This window comes from Danio rerio, chromosome 13 (assembly GCF_049306965.1).
Source record: "Danio rerio strain Tuebingen ecotype United States chromosome 13, GRCz12tu, whole genome shotgun sequence".
Lineage (NCBI taxonomy): Eukaryota > Metazoa > Chordata > Actinopteri > Cypriniformes > Danionidae > Danio > Danio rerio.
Genome location: NC_133188.1, coordinates 31,561,129 through 31,578,909, shown reverse-complemented (window position 1 = coordinate 31,578,909; position 17,781 = coordinate 31,561,129). Strand labels below are relative to the sequence as shown.

Sequence of the window (17,781 nt, the reverse complement as noted above, 5' to 3'; positions counted from 1 at the left end):
GTGAACTGTCTTTCCATTATACAATTGCCACGTTTAAGGTCTGATTTCTTTAAAAATCAGTAATCTGCACTGCCTAATAGATATACAATATAAAGTGGGTCTCAGACCAGACAAGAAGTATTGCATTAAATTCCATTTTCCCCCTCCAGCTCCTTGTCTTTAAAATATGACAATTTATTTTTCCCCAGTATTTTCAATGGAGTTTCTGCGCTCGCCTGTTAATCCTGATGGCACTAGCGCTTCAAAACTAGTGGCTCTATACATCACAGTTTGTTGCTTTGCATTAGGTTTTGAAACAAGAAGCAAACATTTTCCTTTTGAAAAAATACAAATGTTGACAGTACAATACACTTTGAACTCTTGACACAGAAATATTTCCAATGAAACACAACAGAGAAACAAATGCACTATCCTTCACCAATAACTAACCTAAAGTTTTATGCGTTTTTATAATATTACCCTTTCTATTGCAGTGTAAAATGAGTTCCACTGTATTCTACACTAACTGTAATTTTTTTAAGTCTTTACTTAATGCACTCGACCATATGACTAGACAGTAATCTAAATAAGAAAGAACCATTGTCATTGTGTTAAATAGTCTTTTATCTCTTTTATGCTTGAACAACTAAAAGAATGCTTAAGTCTATTTAACTGAATGTATTGTAATTGTAACTGATTTTGTAAAAGAGCCTTATGAAATGAAAATTAGTCACATTAAGCTTTCACTGGAAGTTTATCATTTGCTAATAAACACTAGCTGTGCATTTAGCTCATTAAAGCTTTCTCTTATGTTAAACCAGTGTTTCTCAACCCTATTCCTGGAGAACCACCAGCACTGCATGTTTTGAATGTCTCCTTTGTCTGTCAAACCCATTATAGATCTTTCAGTCTAATGAGCTGATTATCTGAATCAGGTGTGTTTGGTTAGGGAGACACAGAAAATGTGCAGAGCTGGTGGTCCTCCAGAACATGGTTTAGAAACATGGTGTTAAACAACTTTCTATGACCAGCCTTAATCAATATTTAGTAATGATGCAGGGAAAAGTTGTTGACCATACTGACTTGCGTGCTGTGAAGGTGATTTTCACTTCATGATCATGCTTAAGAAGCTTAAGCAATCTAAACAAACAGCCTCCTTGTGGCCTTTTCTGATTGCTTGGGATCAGGAGAGACTGAAACATGGTTGCAGCGTGAAAGGTGTTCGATCAAACTCTGCAAGGCTGCCCTGTCCAATTACATTTCTCTCTCCACTTAAGCCTACCCAAGCAGAGCTCACTGACTGGCCCGCCTGAGTTGGCCAATTAAAGGCAGCACCGACAGAAACATACGTCCAATCAGATTTCAGCAGAGGGTGATGGTGGGGTTCGAACTTCGATTGAGGATTGTGTACAAGGTGCAATGGTCAGAGAAAGGCAAAATGGATACAAGATGCAAAATAGTAGCGTGTTGTGCACCGCCTGAAGAAAGACTGTGATTCCGGGTCACCCTCATCCACCCACTATACAGACAGCTTTTAAATGCAAATAAATTATTAAAAACAACTCATTATCAGTTTAAGGCATTTTGCTTGGTGTGTGGAGGTAGTCTGGAAATAAGAGTGAGAGGGAGAGAGAGAGAGTAGTGTGTGAAGAATAGAATGGACAGAAAATGTGAGAACCGTGTAAAGGGAGGGATTGGAGATGAATACAGAAACAGATAATGATTTCACAGACTTCTTTTTGGCTCTCCATGTTTAAAATTGATCGAGGTTTGAAAATGGGGATTCCTGTATGATTTTGCTCAGTATTGTCATCTTTTAGAGAAAAGTAGATAGCAGTTATACAGCTGAAGTCAGAATTATTAGCCCCCCTTTGAATTTTCTTTTCTTTTTTAAATATTTCCCAAATGATGTTTAACAGAGCAAGGACATTTTCACAGTATGTCTGATAATATTTTTTTCTTCTAGAGAAAGTTTTATTTTTTTTATTTCAGCTAGTAAAAGCAGATTTAATTTTTAAAAACATTTTAAGGTCAAAATTATTAGCCCCTTTAAGCTTTATTTTTTTTTCGATAGTCTACAGAGCAAACCATCATTATACAGTAACTTGCCTATTTACCCTAACCTGCCTAGTTAACCTATTTAACCTAGTTAAACATTTAAATGTCACTTTAAACTGTATAGAAGTGTCTTGAAAAATATCTAGTCAACTATTATTTACTGTCATCATGGCAAAGATAAAATAAATGAGTGATTAGAAATGAGTTGTTAAAACTATTATGTTTATAAATGTGTTGGAAAAATCTTCTCTTGATTAAACAGAAATTGGAGCAAAAAAATAAACAGGGGCTAATAATGAACTACTAGTGTTAGTTACTGGTGTGGTACTAAACTTCATCTCTCTTTGAAGGTGCAATATGCAAGTTTGACACCAAGTGGTTGAACTAGGTATTGCATTCCTGAATCAAAACTCATGCAAGCTCAGGTTGCCAGATTGAGGACTAACATAAGTGTGCCTAACTATCGAGATTTAAATGCTGATTTAAGGCTAATTTAAACAGTATTCTAAATAAAAACAACAACATGCAATAGATGGAATATTTCCCATAATAAAAGGAGTTTTTGTCCTAACCGGCACCTGATATTTATATTTTAGAAACGGCATTATTTTTTGCGTCTGAACAACAGAAAACTTGATGACAATATCACCTCGGATACACCTCATGTGCTTTATTCAGTGTTAAATGCTAATATTGTGAGTTTGAATGCAATTTACATGACATTTATTGACATACTACTGAAATCAGCAGATAGTTCACTTCAGATCTGGAAAATAAAATAAACCATTTGAAATTGAACTTTAGAACTGTCAAATAATGCAAACAACCACACATATCAGTGACTCAGCATCTACATTTAAAAATGTTAAAGAGGTTTATTATGTATTAATTAGGTTATAAACCTTATTCCGTGAGTGAGTGCATATTCTGCGATTCTTTATGGCTGTATTTAAATTTCTGCCATGTTTTGTTTTGTTGCAAACAGCCGAATTGCTTATCACTGCAAATCTTGTCAGGTAGCGTGTTGTTAGAAAACAGGGTTACAATGTAACCTGCTTATCTAATGTTTACATTCGTAATATTTATATAATTCGCCAATTAATAACCTCATGTGCAAATCCGAATCTGCGTCTCATTTCAAAGTCTGCTACTGTTCACCGGAGGTTGCATTTTGGTCACGGACGCATGCTTTAAGAGCCTTCCTGACTGAATGGATGAAATGTGCGATTGAAATGTGCGATTTCGACTGAATGGATGAAATGTGCGATTTACTAACAAAGCAATCCGGGGTGCTAAAATATAATTGGCTAAACTAGTATTGGGTTAAAAGAACCAAAACAACGACGGCATTCCAACATGGAAAACACATTTTTAAAGCAAAATATCTAACTTTAATTTTTCAGAAAAAAAGAATGTTCACTTGGCATGTTTCTTAAATATCTGCAAATTTATTAAAATATTTTTTTTGCTTAAGAAGAATCAAAAACGTACATACAGCACCTTTAACTTCTCATTTTGACGTTGACTTTTCAAGTCTGAGATGGAAGCATCTGACAGCGGGCTTTAAAAAAATAAAAATAAATAAGAAGGGAAAATCGATAGTTGCCTGCTTCCAGCCCAGGCAGGGAGAAATGCAATACTGCAGTCTTGCCTTGCTGCTTCAATTACTAAAACAAGCTCAAGAGAGTCTAACAGACCCTCCCTCTCTTTCCTTCTCCTTGTCTTCCGTCTCGTGGCAGTAATGAAAGTTCTGTGTGTTCTTCGGTGGAAGTAGATGGGGAATAAATGTGTCTTATTGAAAGCCTTATCACCAGTCAGCGGGCTCAAGTCATGTTCCCTCCCTGCTGATTCACACCATTTAAATGATTGCGCGTGTGAAGCCAACAGCGAAGCGGAACCTCGAAAATAAATGTCCCAGGATATTAAGCGTCCTGCACTTCCTTGTTTTGTTTTGATGTTTTCAAAACATGTTTTCCCCCCCATTTCCAACGTTTGCTTTGCATGCCTTTTTCATTATTTCGATCAAAGTGTTCCTGGAGCATAGAAAATGCACAAAATGAAGAATCTCAGCAGAGCGTTTTTAATATCAAGAAGGGAATGTGTGAAAGATGACTGGAATATGAACATCACAGGCTCGCCTCTGCTATGGTGAACGTAACTTGATTTGTATATTTATTATTATTTTTCCGCCCTAAAAAAATGTTGATTTTTCAATGCCACAGAAGCGTTTGTACATGTGTGAATGAGATATCGGAGCGTAACTAATTCCGCCATCCCCCAGCGATCGGCCAATTCTCATACTTCTCACAGTCTCTTTTCTCACTGCAGTCATCCAAGCCTCATTCAGCCCCAAGTGACCTGGCCTGCTTGGCCGTTTGTACTGCATTATGGGGCATTTAGGTGTCTGTTCCTTCTATTACTTCTCAGCTAGAAAGCCAGAGACCTTTGCACCTCACGCTGATGCTATTACTTCTTTGAGAGGACGGGGGACTTCACACTTTGGGCTGCATTAAGATGGAGATCGCTTCTCCCTTCACTCTCCGGGCTGATTGCTGTCTCTGCTTATTGACCGTCTCTGTTCATCTCCTTCTGTTTCCCGTTCTGGACTTATTTCCCCAGACGGGCATGCTGGTATAAAAGGGATTCGGAGGGGAGGTGGGGGGGGGCACTATTGTGGTATTATTTAATGGCTCTCTAATGAATATGGGCCCATGCTGCTGTGGGGCATAGTGCTGATGCTAACCCAATAAAAGCATATTATGAGGGGGATCCATCAGCAGGTAATGAACCAGTCTGGACGTTTCTGTGCTAACTTGGGCTATAATAGACCTACTTGTTCAGCTTGTGCTTTGTAGACACATGCTGCTGACAGGAACACTTCCATACTGGGACAAAGGGAAAGTCATCTGTCTTCCTGTGCCTTTTCCCTTGCCACGTCACCTGTTTTAATGGAGTGTTCTGGGTTTAATATAAGTTAAGCTTAGCCAACAACATTTGTGGCATTATGGAATAGCAGGAAAAAAACTGGATAGCCTATTGTACTGCAAAAAAAGTTTTTTTCTTACAGTGCTGTCTTATTTCCAGTAATAAAAGTAATTAAATTAAAATCAACAATGATTGAAGAAATTTAAGTTGAATTGAATCAAGAATTGTTTTCAGAAATACTGTAACATGTCAAAATTAAGCAAGGGGGTGGTCCACTACTATGATTTCGTAATACAAACTTTAGTTCATTTGTAATGTAGCTTTGTGAACATGAACAACATCTCTAAAAGTAATACGCAATTTTTTTTTTTTTTTTTTTTTTTACAGAGGCTTTTACAGAGTTCGCTTAGCAAAGCATACAGCGAACAAAGTTTGGGGACTACAAAAAATATATATCCAGCTTGATGAAGTCATAAACTTTACATTACATGCATACACCCCACACAGTAAGGATGTTTGGCCGGAGTCGCTGTAATGTTATAACAGAGAAAGCTAAAAATGCTGTCCAAACGCTGTTATTTTCACAGCGCTTTTTCTGTTTCTGTATTTAGTCTTCCAAATGACACGTCACAAAGAGAAAAGGGCTTACAGCTTAATTTTATTTATGTTCCAGAGAATTATATAAAAGATATAGCTAGCATTTGACAAAGAACAGCTTTCAGCTCCAACCACAATAGCAGAAGCTGTGGACTGTGAGCCACAACCTTTAAGTATTTTTATTTGTTAAAATTGAGCTATTACATGCACAGTGTCTAGCATTAATGGTATGTTGTAGCAAGGACGTAAACATGGATGTAAACCATGGGAAATGCTGTTTTGAACCGTTAATAATTTAGCTGCAAATTCATATTTATCCATCAAACCGCTGTACACTTTGATCATATTTTCAGTCTTTCTCTGAACATTCGAGCCTCCCTTTACGCAACCCACACCGCCGAACCATTAGAGGTTGCCCCATGCTCTTAAACGCGAGTCTGTTCTGTGCTTTCGCTTTGTTTAGGAATAAAAACATGAAAAAATAAATATTAAAAACGGTGCGATTCCCTTTCCTTTTGATTACAGGTGCCGTCGCCCATCCTATACAATCCTCAAAACAGTCATATAATGGTGCATGACTGTCAGCTGACGTGCTCCATAGTGATAAACAGATTCTGTTTCCCAAACGGATTCTGTACATGCGATTTAAAGAGAAGAGAAAGTTTGGCTTTTGTGTGCATGTTTAAACAGACATATACACATAATTAATAAAAATAACATATAAAGATGTCGATCTTGGTGTTTTTTTTTTTTTTTTTTTTGCAAACACATCTAATTTTGTCTTAAATGAGCATAAAAAGTTAGGAAGGCAGTCGAATGCTTTTATTGTAACGTTAGATGTGTGCATTTTTAAAGTGACACCTCATATTTAATGTAATAAAAAAATCTAAATGAGAGATTCATTTGTTGCTCTTTATTCAGAATTTGTAAGTTATAACGAAACTGCTAATGAGATTTAGCTTGATTCTATTTCAGTATAATAGCTATTAATTTTAATAAGCTGAACTGTTTGCTAATGTTTTTGCTGCTAATGTATATATTTATTTTTCTTTTGTTAATAATAATTTTAAAACATATTACTGACCATTTAACTGTTTATTTACAATAAAATGGCTCCAAATGAACATATTTAGTATTTTATTTTTTTTTAAGGGGGAAGGGGGGTGCTGAAGGAATCCCTTATTATGGTGGGCAAATCTCTTATTTCCCAATGTTGACAGGTATGCTGTAAACACTCACAATTTTCATCAGCGTGTGCATTCTCTCCATGCCGCCACTTTCTCTGCATGTTCTACATCTCGAATAAAGAACTCATAAAGATATGTGAACGTTTTATGTTACTTACACATACTTATAATGCGAATATATATGAAAGACTCTTCTCGTGTTTTATTTTGGAGAGCAGGCGTGAGTTTCAGATGTGTCCTTTTCACTTTCTGTCTGATTCAGGTACTAAATTACTTTTAATTCACATAGCCATGATGTGTTAGAATGATTAAATTGTGGCCTACATTTTGTTTTGTGGAAAATAAACTAAATGTTTTATTTGGAAAATATTTGATATGAATAATAAAACATTTATTCGATAATTCAATTTATATTGAATTCTTTGATTAACTTACAAATACATTATAGCTGTAACTATTCGGTAACTTCAGTGAGTAAAATATTTATTTTACAAATAAACAAATTAAAGTGCAAGGGCTAAAAAAGGACAAGGGAAAGTCCAAATTGTTTGGCTTAATATTAAATTTACTTGTTTTTGTTGTTGAATTGTACCCATTCATTTTTTTTACGCATTCATTTTTCTCCCTACCTCTCTTTCTTGCCATCTACATACCCTATAGCTAATGAACACAACCTAAACAAACTGCCACAGCCAATGAAAGCGGTAAAGTTAGAGGAAAGAGAAAAAAAGCAAGACAACAAAAGTGAGGGTATCTTCAGATTCATGGTAGATTCTACAACATGCACTCTTGAAGTACTAAAAAGCTTTGATCTCAGGATTCAAAAACAAAAAAGTGTGCTGAAATATTTTATTCAGTTTAATATGAGGTGTGTTTGTGTTTGGCTGTTGGTTATTAATTAATTTATTTATGTACTTATTTATTTAAGTGTAGGTGTATTTATGCATGGATTTATTTATTTATATTTGACCAATTCTATTGGGTCAAATACCTCAGACCTGGTCTTGTATCTGTTTGTCCTGCATCAGTATAACAAACGAACTTGTACAAGTTTTTATTTTTAATGATTTTATTTTCATGTTGTCAGTACATACTGTATGTATTTTTTCTCAACAAGTGCAGTGTTTGGTACTTCATACAACATTAATCATAAGACATTTGTGCATAATTAGAGAGGAACTGTGTTTTCATTCTTTTTTCTTTCAGTGTTCTGTTTTCAGGAATTCACACAACTCCTAATCTCCTGCAATTCATATAAAACTACAGAGAATTGAAAACATGACTCGGTTACATTTAAATAGCATTACTTTAACTAAAGAAACAACAAAACGGAATTTTAAGTGTTTTGTATCCATTTTCCACTCACAAAAATTGTCACATTTTGCAGTCTTCTAGTCCTATTATGCAAATAGTATTGGAATCATTTTTATTGCTTTGTCATCACAATTGATGCTATTTCTTACCTCCAGGCAATACAATTCACACTAAAACAGAATAGAATAGAAATCCATATTATTGAATGTGGCTGGGCGGTTTATATACAAATGTAAATGTACACAAGGAAGCTTTTCAAACATCGTCGTCTGATTAATGCGATTGTTTGCAGTGGCTACACTTGTGAGTTAATTCTATTGATTCAAGGCAGTCTTGGTCCTGCAGTTTGACAGACTGACTGCAGATTCGGCAGATGGTCTCATTTCTTACGTTCACAGAGTCTTTTGGAACAGCTGGAAAAGTCTGTGCTATTTTTATCCAGCAAAATGTGTCCTTGATGATTGATGTGGCTGCTGAAATGTGGGCTTCTTCATGTGTGTATATATATATTTTTTTTTTATTTTTTTTTATTTTTTTTGTTGTTGTTGTTGTTTTTCCAGTTAAATGTCTCTGCATTCTTGAAAGAATATAAATTCACTTTGAGAAGTAAAACCACATTAAAGATGTTTTTAAAAATATCTCTATATATGTTTGAATTATTTTCCTACCCCTTTGGCAAGTAGGTTTTTCGCTTCAATCTTACAGTGCTTTACAATAAAGTAATAATAAAAATAATGCCATGGGGTAACAAATAAATTCCCAAGATGATAAAAACAAGTCTTGATATCTTAAGCAATGTTGCTTCTCAAGTGAATTTATTGTCTGAATAGGGGTGAGAAATACTGATGATTAAAAGTTCTATTTTTGCAGCGTATGTGACTGAGTGTATCAGTATATAAATTTTGCTTTTCCCATTTTCCCCACAGGCTGAATAATTATTCACTGTATAGTGATCGCTGCAGCCTATTAATTCTGTTTTCTCTCCTTCCGCTCTATTCCTTCCACATGCTCTCTTCATCTCTCTCTCATTCTCTTTCAATTTCCCTCTTTCCCCCTCTCTCCTCTGGCCCTGCAGAAGTCCTCTGATGCTGCTTTGCCCTCAGTATCGTCTCCTTCTTCGCAAGCAGCTGAGAAAAGCAAACTGGAGGTACTGTAGCGATGTGCTGTGCGCTTCACTGATCTCAGTGCTGTGCTTGTGCTCTGCATGCTCTAGACTGCATCCCAATTTACATGTTTTCTATCTTCAACAGTATGCTTAAGTCTAGAATTATTGCTTTCCAAATTGTATAGTTGGAAATATGGCAAACATGTCCTATATTAGCCACATTTATGAAGTAGGCATTAGAGCTGAGAGATTAATTGTTAAAATATTAGATTTTCAAAATGACTGTAGCTTTGTTGAACTTTTGAAGAGCAAAATCAAAACAAAAGCATTGATTAGTATATTTTGATATGTGCAAGAATGAAACAGTCTTGAGTGTTTCAGTCTTGCGTTACTAAAAGTCAAATTATGACAGAAATCCTATACGTTTGTTTAAATGTAAATACTGATGCCTACAGTAGTGATCAAAATAGATTAAACCTAATATCAAGTGAAGATTGCATCAGTAACATGGTACAGTAGATGGTGTCATATGTATGTAAAAATGTCTTTGAATCATACATTTAGGGTTGTTATAATACTGCAATTCGGTACTAGTCGATACTGAGATTTTTAAAAACGTCAATTTCTCACTAACATTTGAACGCTGTTGAGAGTTCTTAAGCAGCGCTGATTTGCAGTTGTGTTTACATGCTTAACAAAAATAACTGTAATGGTCATCAGTTCACCAAACTCACAGCTGTTTATGTAACCACAGATAAAAGGACACTGGATTGTTTTAAAGCCGCAATTCATCAACGGATCGCTCGTTTGTCAGCTTAAAGACAAACCAGCTAGTCGACGTGACTGCAATACTTCAATTTTTGTATATCTGTGTTTACACTCAGTAAACAGCAGTGAGTTCAGTGAACTGATGTCCGCTTGTGGCCAATCACAGTCATTTCTGTTGAGGCATGTGCTCAACAGCGCCTAAATGTTAGACGTGGACGTTTTTAACAGTAATATATACAGTATTATACAGGACAGTATTATATACTTTGCTGACATATAGAATAATATTATTCCAAATGTGGAATGGATTATTTCAAGTTCAAATAAATAAAGCAATTTCTTCAGCGGCCTTGTTTGGCTTTGACAGCTTTTAGTGTTACTCTGTTTCATACTATCATAATAATAACTTTTGAATACGGTATTTATGAACATGATTTCTGCAGGAGTCATGTAGGATTGGATGGAATAAAGTCAACAACTCCCATAGTTCCACACGCAGTAATGGCATTACCAAACTACGCCTTTGATTGTTGTGAAAACGCGCCCTCTAGTGGTGAAAATTACATATCGTGCCTTTATGGCTCGGTTCCACTGACTGGTACATTACGGTACGGGTCAGCTTTATCAGGCTTGCGTTTACACTACCAAGGGTACCCTTTTGGTGGGTGTGTGGTGTATGACAGAAAGTTTCAGTCGCATCATTCTCGCTCGAGGAAATGTCTACAATAAAACTGTACGGGTCACTCACATATCATATGAAAAGCACTTCTCACAAAACAGAGGCTTTACACACATAAATACTTGTGAATAAATGTTTATTACTTACTTTTCTATAAACAGGATTTCAATGAGTGTAAAATAGCCTACTGTAGCGTCTGTGATTATATTAAATGAATAAATGAATTAACATATATGAACACATACAGACACAGACAGTCTTCGATATGTTACCAACTACATAGCAACTACACACAGCAGATATTTAGTCCTTATTTAGGTTCCAAACAACACAAAATATAGCCTACAGTCAGAGAAGACCTCTGATCTGTGTCTGTAATCTTCAGCAGCATGTGTAGCCTCTGTTAAAGAGTAATTTTATAATTTCCATATTAGTCCAAAAGGTGATGATACAAATTAAAACAAGGCATTTTGTTAACGTTTGCTGAAGAAATAATGTGCTCCTTTTTTCCGCTTTCTCCTTTTTTCCGCGCTTCACTCTCGTGTTTGTCAGAGTCTGACAGGATCGGGTTTCAAAAGCACGTGAATAATCAAGCACACGCTATTATCATCAGCTCAAGAAGTTTGTAATTTTAGATATAGACGCACAGTGAGCGCAAGCAAGAAACTCAGACTGGCTCATAAAAAACTACGAGACCCAGGGTAGATTCTGCTCTACTCCGTAGCTTTGTGAGTGTTCATCAAGACGACGTCAAGGTTAGTTTGAGCCTGGATTGACCATGGCTCTTATTATATGTGTGTATGTATATGTATATATATGTATATATATGTATATGTATATATATGTATATGTATATATATATATGTATATATATGTATATGTATATATATATATGTATATGTATGTATATGTATATATATATATATATATATATATATATATATATATATATATATATATATATATATATATATATATATATATATATGTGTATATATGTATATATATGTGTATATATGTATATATATATGTGTATATATGTATATATATATGTGTATATATGTATATATATATGTGTATATATGTATATATATATGTGTATATATGTATATATATATATATATATATATATCTATATATATATATATATATATATATATATATATATATATATATATATATATATATATATATATATATATATATTTAGGGATGTAACGGTATTGTAAATACCGTCATACCGCAATATTAATTTTTTTCGATATTACTGAAGTCGCATGACTCGGTAAAACTATAGGTCTTCTGAGAAAATTTGCTCAGGCGAATGAAGCGAACGGGAGGTAGCGAAAACTACAATTGCCATCAGCCCATGCTTGACCATCAGCCCTTAAGGTCTGTTGTCGCTACAGATCCAGTAATGCGGAAATGGAGTGTGCTGCTAGAAGCGGGGATGAAAAGAGCTGGAAAACTCTAAGGCCCCGTTAACACTAATGCGTTTTAGTTTGAAAACGCATAAGTTTTGCTACGGTTACGCCAACCGTCCACACTACGCCGGAGTTCTCGAGCGCCGAAAACAGAGCGTTTCGAAAACGCTGGAGAGGCCGGTTTCATTCTTGAAACGCTGCTGCTCCGTCTCATTGTGGATGATGGAAAACGGAGACATCTGAAAACGGAGGCGGGGCTGCAGATGTTTGCCTCTCTGATTGGGGCTTTTCCTGAATATTAAGTAGCCTAACACGCACAGTTAAGTCCTGCATTCTCTCCGTGTAAGTTCAGACTTTGCAAGTTTGATCAAGGCTGCAGTCTCTTCTTCTCAGTTTGATATGGAAAAGCAGATTATACCGAGGACACGGGTAAATCTTCAAAGGGAACAGTGTACTTTATAACTTCATTCACATCACCCTGGCTTCGTTGTTTCACTTTCTCAACAATAAAATGTAAACATGATTTAAGGAACTGCCTATTTTCATTTTAATATTAGCAACTTAGACAGCAGACATGTTGAGGCGTCGTGCTGCATAAGATGAGCGTCATCTTCACTGTGTGGATATTTATAACAAAACGGAGCCGATAACAACTGCCTCCTTTCAACTTCAGTGAAAATACGAAACACAGCCTCTCTTTTGCTGAGTATCAGTTTTAAGAATCGATAATGGCCATTTTAAAAGTATAACATACAATAAGTTTATACATTATAGGAAATAAAGGCAAGCGATCAGTCAATATACAGAATGTACGTGGTTACATTAATCATTAACTTATCTTTGCGCTCAGCCAAAACACGTTACCTGAGAACAAGTAATAGATTCCAATGCCCAAAGTCAGGGAATATGTCGTTAGATAAAGACAACAAGATAAATGAAATATCCCGTTTAATAAATATAGTGAGATTAGATCCAGCGGGAGATGCTTGATGAGAAGTCCGACTAGCAGAGCTCTGATCTGGGTAGATGGGCTGAGTGTGATTAAATGTTGAATGTCATGAGTTTTCAACAGTACTAAATTGAAACTTAATTTTTTTTACATGGTTTAATAATTTTTTGTTATTAAAATTGAAGTTCCTGTTTCAAAGCTTACAGATAGATGGCTAATTTGTATGTCATTGACACTTTTGGCACTTTTTTGGAGTATTTTCATAAGTTTTGTTTTTTCCTGTAAATGATTCAATAAATACCGTACCGTGACATTCATACCGAGGTATTACCGTACCGTGAAATTCTGATACCGTTACATCCCTAATATATATATATATATATATATATATATATATATATATATATATATATATATAAATTAATCTCTCATTAATCTCTCACTATTTATATATATATTTATATATTAATCTCTCAAAATTAATGTTTTCATTCTGGCTTGTTGCATAAGCGGATGATACAGCCATATCACCAGGCCCGGATTGGCTAATCGGGAGGACCGGGAGAATTCCCGGTGGGCCGGTCCGTTTTTTGGCCGCGAGGGCCGGTGTCCCTAGTTCCAGAATCTGTAGCTCTCAGCAGTCACACTTTTTAAAAATAATTTATTTATTTACTTGACCACAGCCTTCTTATTCATTATTTTACCACAGCTCTGCTCTTTTTATCTATTTTCTCGTAGCCTCATGAGCAGGATGCAGCCTGCAGGTTAAAGATGATATAACTAGATAAGTCACCATTCAACGTACAGCTGTTGTGGTACAGTGGTTAGTACGTTAGATTATGACGCGGCCAACCTGGGTTCGGTCCTTGTCTGAGTAACAATTTTTTTTTGCATTTTTATTGTTAAGACATAATACTGTAAGGGTTGTTGAACATTTAAAGTTCTAAAAGAGCTGTTTTCTCAATAAAAGACGTGATAGTGTAATTAGAAACTGAATTGGAAATAACCTTATTTTAATATAGTCAGTGGTGAACTGAGGTGGGCCGGTCTGAGGCTTGAAACTCCAGGGCTAAAAAAGAGTCCCACTCCGGCCCTGCATATCACCCTGTAACTCTAGACCGGTTACTCACTGAAGCTAAGCAGGGGTGAGCCTGGTCAGTACCTGGATGGTAGACCACATGAGAAAATAGGTTGCTGTTGGAAGTGGTGTTAGTGAGGCCAGCAGGGGAGCTCAACCTGTGGTCTGTGTGACATCTTTTGCCCCAGTAAAAGTAAAGGGGACACTATATGTTCAAGCCTTGGCTAGGTCAGTTGGCGTTTCTGTGTGGAGTTTGCATGTTCTCCCAGTGTTCACGTGGGTTTCCTCCAGGTGCTCTGGTTTACCCCACAGTCCAAAGACATGCGGTACAGGTAAATTGGGTAGGCAAAATTGTCCGTAGTTTATGAGTCTGAATGAGTGTGTGGATGTTTCCCAGAGATGGGTTGCAGCTGGAAGGGCATCCGCTGCGTAAAAAAACATGCTGGATAAGTTGGTGGTTCATTCCGCTGTGGCAACCCCGGATTTATAAAGGGACTAAGCCGAAAAGAAAATGAATGAATAATAATAATAATAATAATAATAATTATTATTATTATTATTATCATTATTATTATTATTTGTTGTTTCAAATATAAAACACTTTTTTGTTATTTGTTCATTTTATTAAACTAAATCATCAATAATAATATTTAACGAAGAGTGTATCAAATCTTTTACCTTTCTTTAATGTTCACTATTCCAGTGCATAATCTATTTGTCAAATGGAGCGTGTAAACCAAATTTAACTGAACAAACCAGAGGCGTATGTCTATTGATAGTTTTGGCAGCAGATTATAAAACAGCCTGTCGGAACGTTAATTTAAGCGGAACAAAGGGGAAGGTGACAGAGCCTATAGGAACCACGCTGGCGGCTTCACAATTGTTGTTGAAAGCACTGTGGTTGTATTGAAGAGAGTGTGGAGTCTGTTGCCTCTGTGCTGTGCTGTGGAAAGGAATCGATAGCACAGCTCTGTCAGCATGCAGAGGGGAAATAGAATAATCAATGTGCCCATAAAGAGCTCCAAACGGCCAATCCGCACCTCTCCTACAGGCCGGCTCTCCATTTGTTCCGTCTGCTGGTAATCATAGTGCCAGTCAGACACAGCAGCACCACTGCAGAAAACCCACTCTGATCCATCACTCCCACACCTTGACCAGCCTTACATGCAAATCTGTGAGAAAAAGAGAGCTTGATATCAAGGCCAAGCTTAATACGTGTTGTAAAAAGCCTTGGTAGAATTGTGTTTGAACTTAGAAACCACAAATAAAAAATGAATGGTTTAAAATAAGTAAATAAATTAAGTTTATAATTAAATGAATTTAAAGTTTTCTTACTTTACCTCACTTCACTAACAAATGATCAAAAATTAATTGTACTTAATAGATAAATTTAACTTGGAATCTGGTTGTAATAAGCTGATCTTAAAGGGATATTTCAAATAAAAATGAAAGTTCTGTCATTTACTCACTCTTGACTTGTTCAAAACCTGTTTAAGTTTCTTCTGTTGAACGCAAAATAAGATGTTTTGAAAAATGTTAGCTTGGAACCCATTGACTTTCACAGTAAAAAAAATAGTTTGGAAGTCATTGGGTGCAAGCAGAGCCAGCATTCTTTAAAATCTATTCTTTTGTGGTCATCAGAAGAAACCCATAAAGGTTTGTAACCACAACCGAAACTGTAAATAGGTCATTACAATTTTTGGGTTTAATTTAATTAAAAACTATGCCTTTAAAATGACTAGTCAGATGTCTAGTTTTCAGTACTCTTGTAATATGTTATTTTGTGTGTTTTTGCACAAGAATATTATTGTCTGAGATTTGTTAAAATTTGTTTAACACATTTAAATTGTGGTGAGGAGTAGGTTTAGGATGAGATAAAAAAATCTGATTGTTTATGTAGTAATAACAGGGCTTGGCATTAACTTTTTTGACCACCGGCCACTGGTAGTAGTTGTTCAGCATCTCTAGCATTGGCATTTTTACTAGAGATAATCTTGTTGTTGGTAAAATAAATTTTATATTGTATAAATTTGACTTTGGCATGTTAAAATTGCTTTATTTAGAAATTATGTCCACACGACTCATTCATTTAACTTTTTATGTGTTGTGTATGCCATACCAGCTGGTATACACACAATGTTAAATAACTGAACTGAAGCGAAAGTGTGGAGCTCTGTGCTCATTCATTTCACTTTTTCTATTGTGTGGCGCTTGAGCAAACACTGGGTTGCAGGGATTACTCATGAGAGTTGTGGTTTCCTATCATCACCTTGCAATTAGTTGTTAATTCCAGTGACTTTTTAAATAAACTAAAATTAAAAATTATTTTCAACCTGCCGAAGTGGCTTTCTAATGCGCCACAGCTGAAATCTACCCTCATTCGGTGGGTTGGGGGCGTTTATGTCAAACTAATCTTAACTTGAAAGAGTGTTTTTTGTTTTTGTTTGGTGCACACCATGATTTGGATGACACCTAGTGTTCATATCTATTCAAATGAGCCATGCTAACTGCGCAATATTAACTTGGTAATAGTGAACCAATTGTAAAGACAAATAAAATTCCTCTGCAACATGTCTATAATTGAAGAAACCTATAGTATAAATCTTACTGTGTGTTTCAAGCTGTGGTTGCCATATTTAAGCTCTCAAAGTACAGGCCTCAAGGCAGGATTGTACTCCTTGTGCCCTAAAGGCACCTCAGACTTGTAGCTGACTCCACTTTTTCCCCACCTTCAGTTTCTTGCGTGTGCATGCGTAAAGTGTTTGTGTGTGTGTGCAAACCTGTCCTGTCTCTGAGTACAGTTTATCCTGACACACAATATTTTCTGCTCTTCAATCTGACACAGAAGGAGAGAGAGAAGAAAAAGGAGGAGAAGAAAAGAGAAAAGGACACGGATAAAGAGAACAAACCAGCAGTTCTGGAGAAGGTAAGAAATTTCATTACTGACAAAAAAAAAAAAAAAAAATGGAACGAGTGCCCTTTTTAACAAGAGATGCGCTTATGAATCATTTCTATTTAAAAAATCGTGTACCTGATGCTGATCACATCCATGCTGAGTCTCTGAAATGTGATCTCATTAGGGAAATGCTTCACAAATTTGAGACTTTTTTTGATGTTGTGTTTCGCTTGATTACTGAGTGTCTGGGAATCACGCATTAATGCACAGCGGCCATAAGGAAGATCATAGTCCCGTCTCTCTTGTGATGTCAATTTAAACACTCTGGGCACTGGAGTTTAATTTGTCTTGCATATTCATACATCTCTTTGCTGGAAATTAGATCACTGAAATCTCTGGGTTCATTTAGGTTTAAGAACCTCATGTGGGGAGTTTGGGAAGAACGTGGAGAGAATGTCAGATAGTTGAGGAACTTTATGCGAATAAGGTGATCCAGAAGACGCCACTTTTGGTGAATTTAGTGCTGAAAAAACATATTACTTTTGTTTCAGAATTAAGATTCGATTAGAATAGAATGGAGTAAATGAAAGTGTTAAGTGTTCAATTGTTATGGTGATAAATCAAATTCATTATCTTTCAAATTGAGGTAAAAACAGTAATATTGTGATATTAGTTTTTTGTTATTACAATATTTATCTTTAAAGTAGAATTACTAGATTTATCTTTAATATCACATGATCCTTTAAAAGTCAACAAAATATGCTGATTTGGTGCTCTGAAAAATGTGAAACATCTGTGTCTTAAGCCCTCCTCACACAGTCC

The 17,781-nt window shown here is 35.7% G+C and overlaps 1 protein-coding gene across 4 annotated transcripts in view; it reads left to right on the top strand.

The window, feature by feature from the left end:
• The window catches only part of smap1 (small ArfGAP 1), a 254,410-nt gene that overhangs the window by 70,420 nt on the left and 166,209 nt on the right, over positions 1-17,781 (top strand). The window contains exons 5-6 of one of the 4 annotated variants that reach the window (XM_021480669.2): positions 9,136-9,207; positions 16,912-16,989. In XM_021480669.2, the coding sequence (XP_021336344.1) occupies positions 9,136-9,207; positions 16,912-16,989 (150 nt within the window). 4 annotated transcript variants of the gene reach the window in all.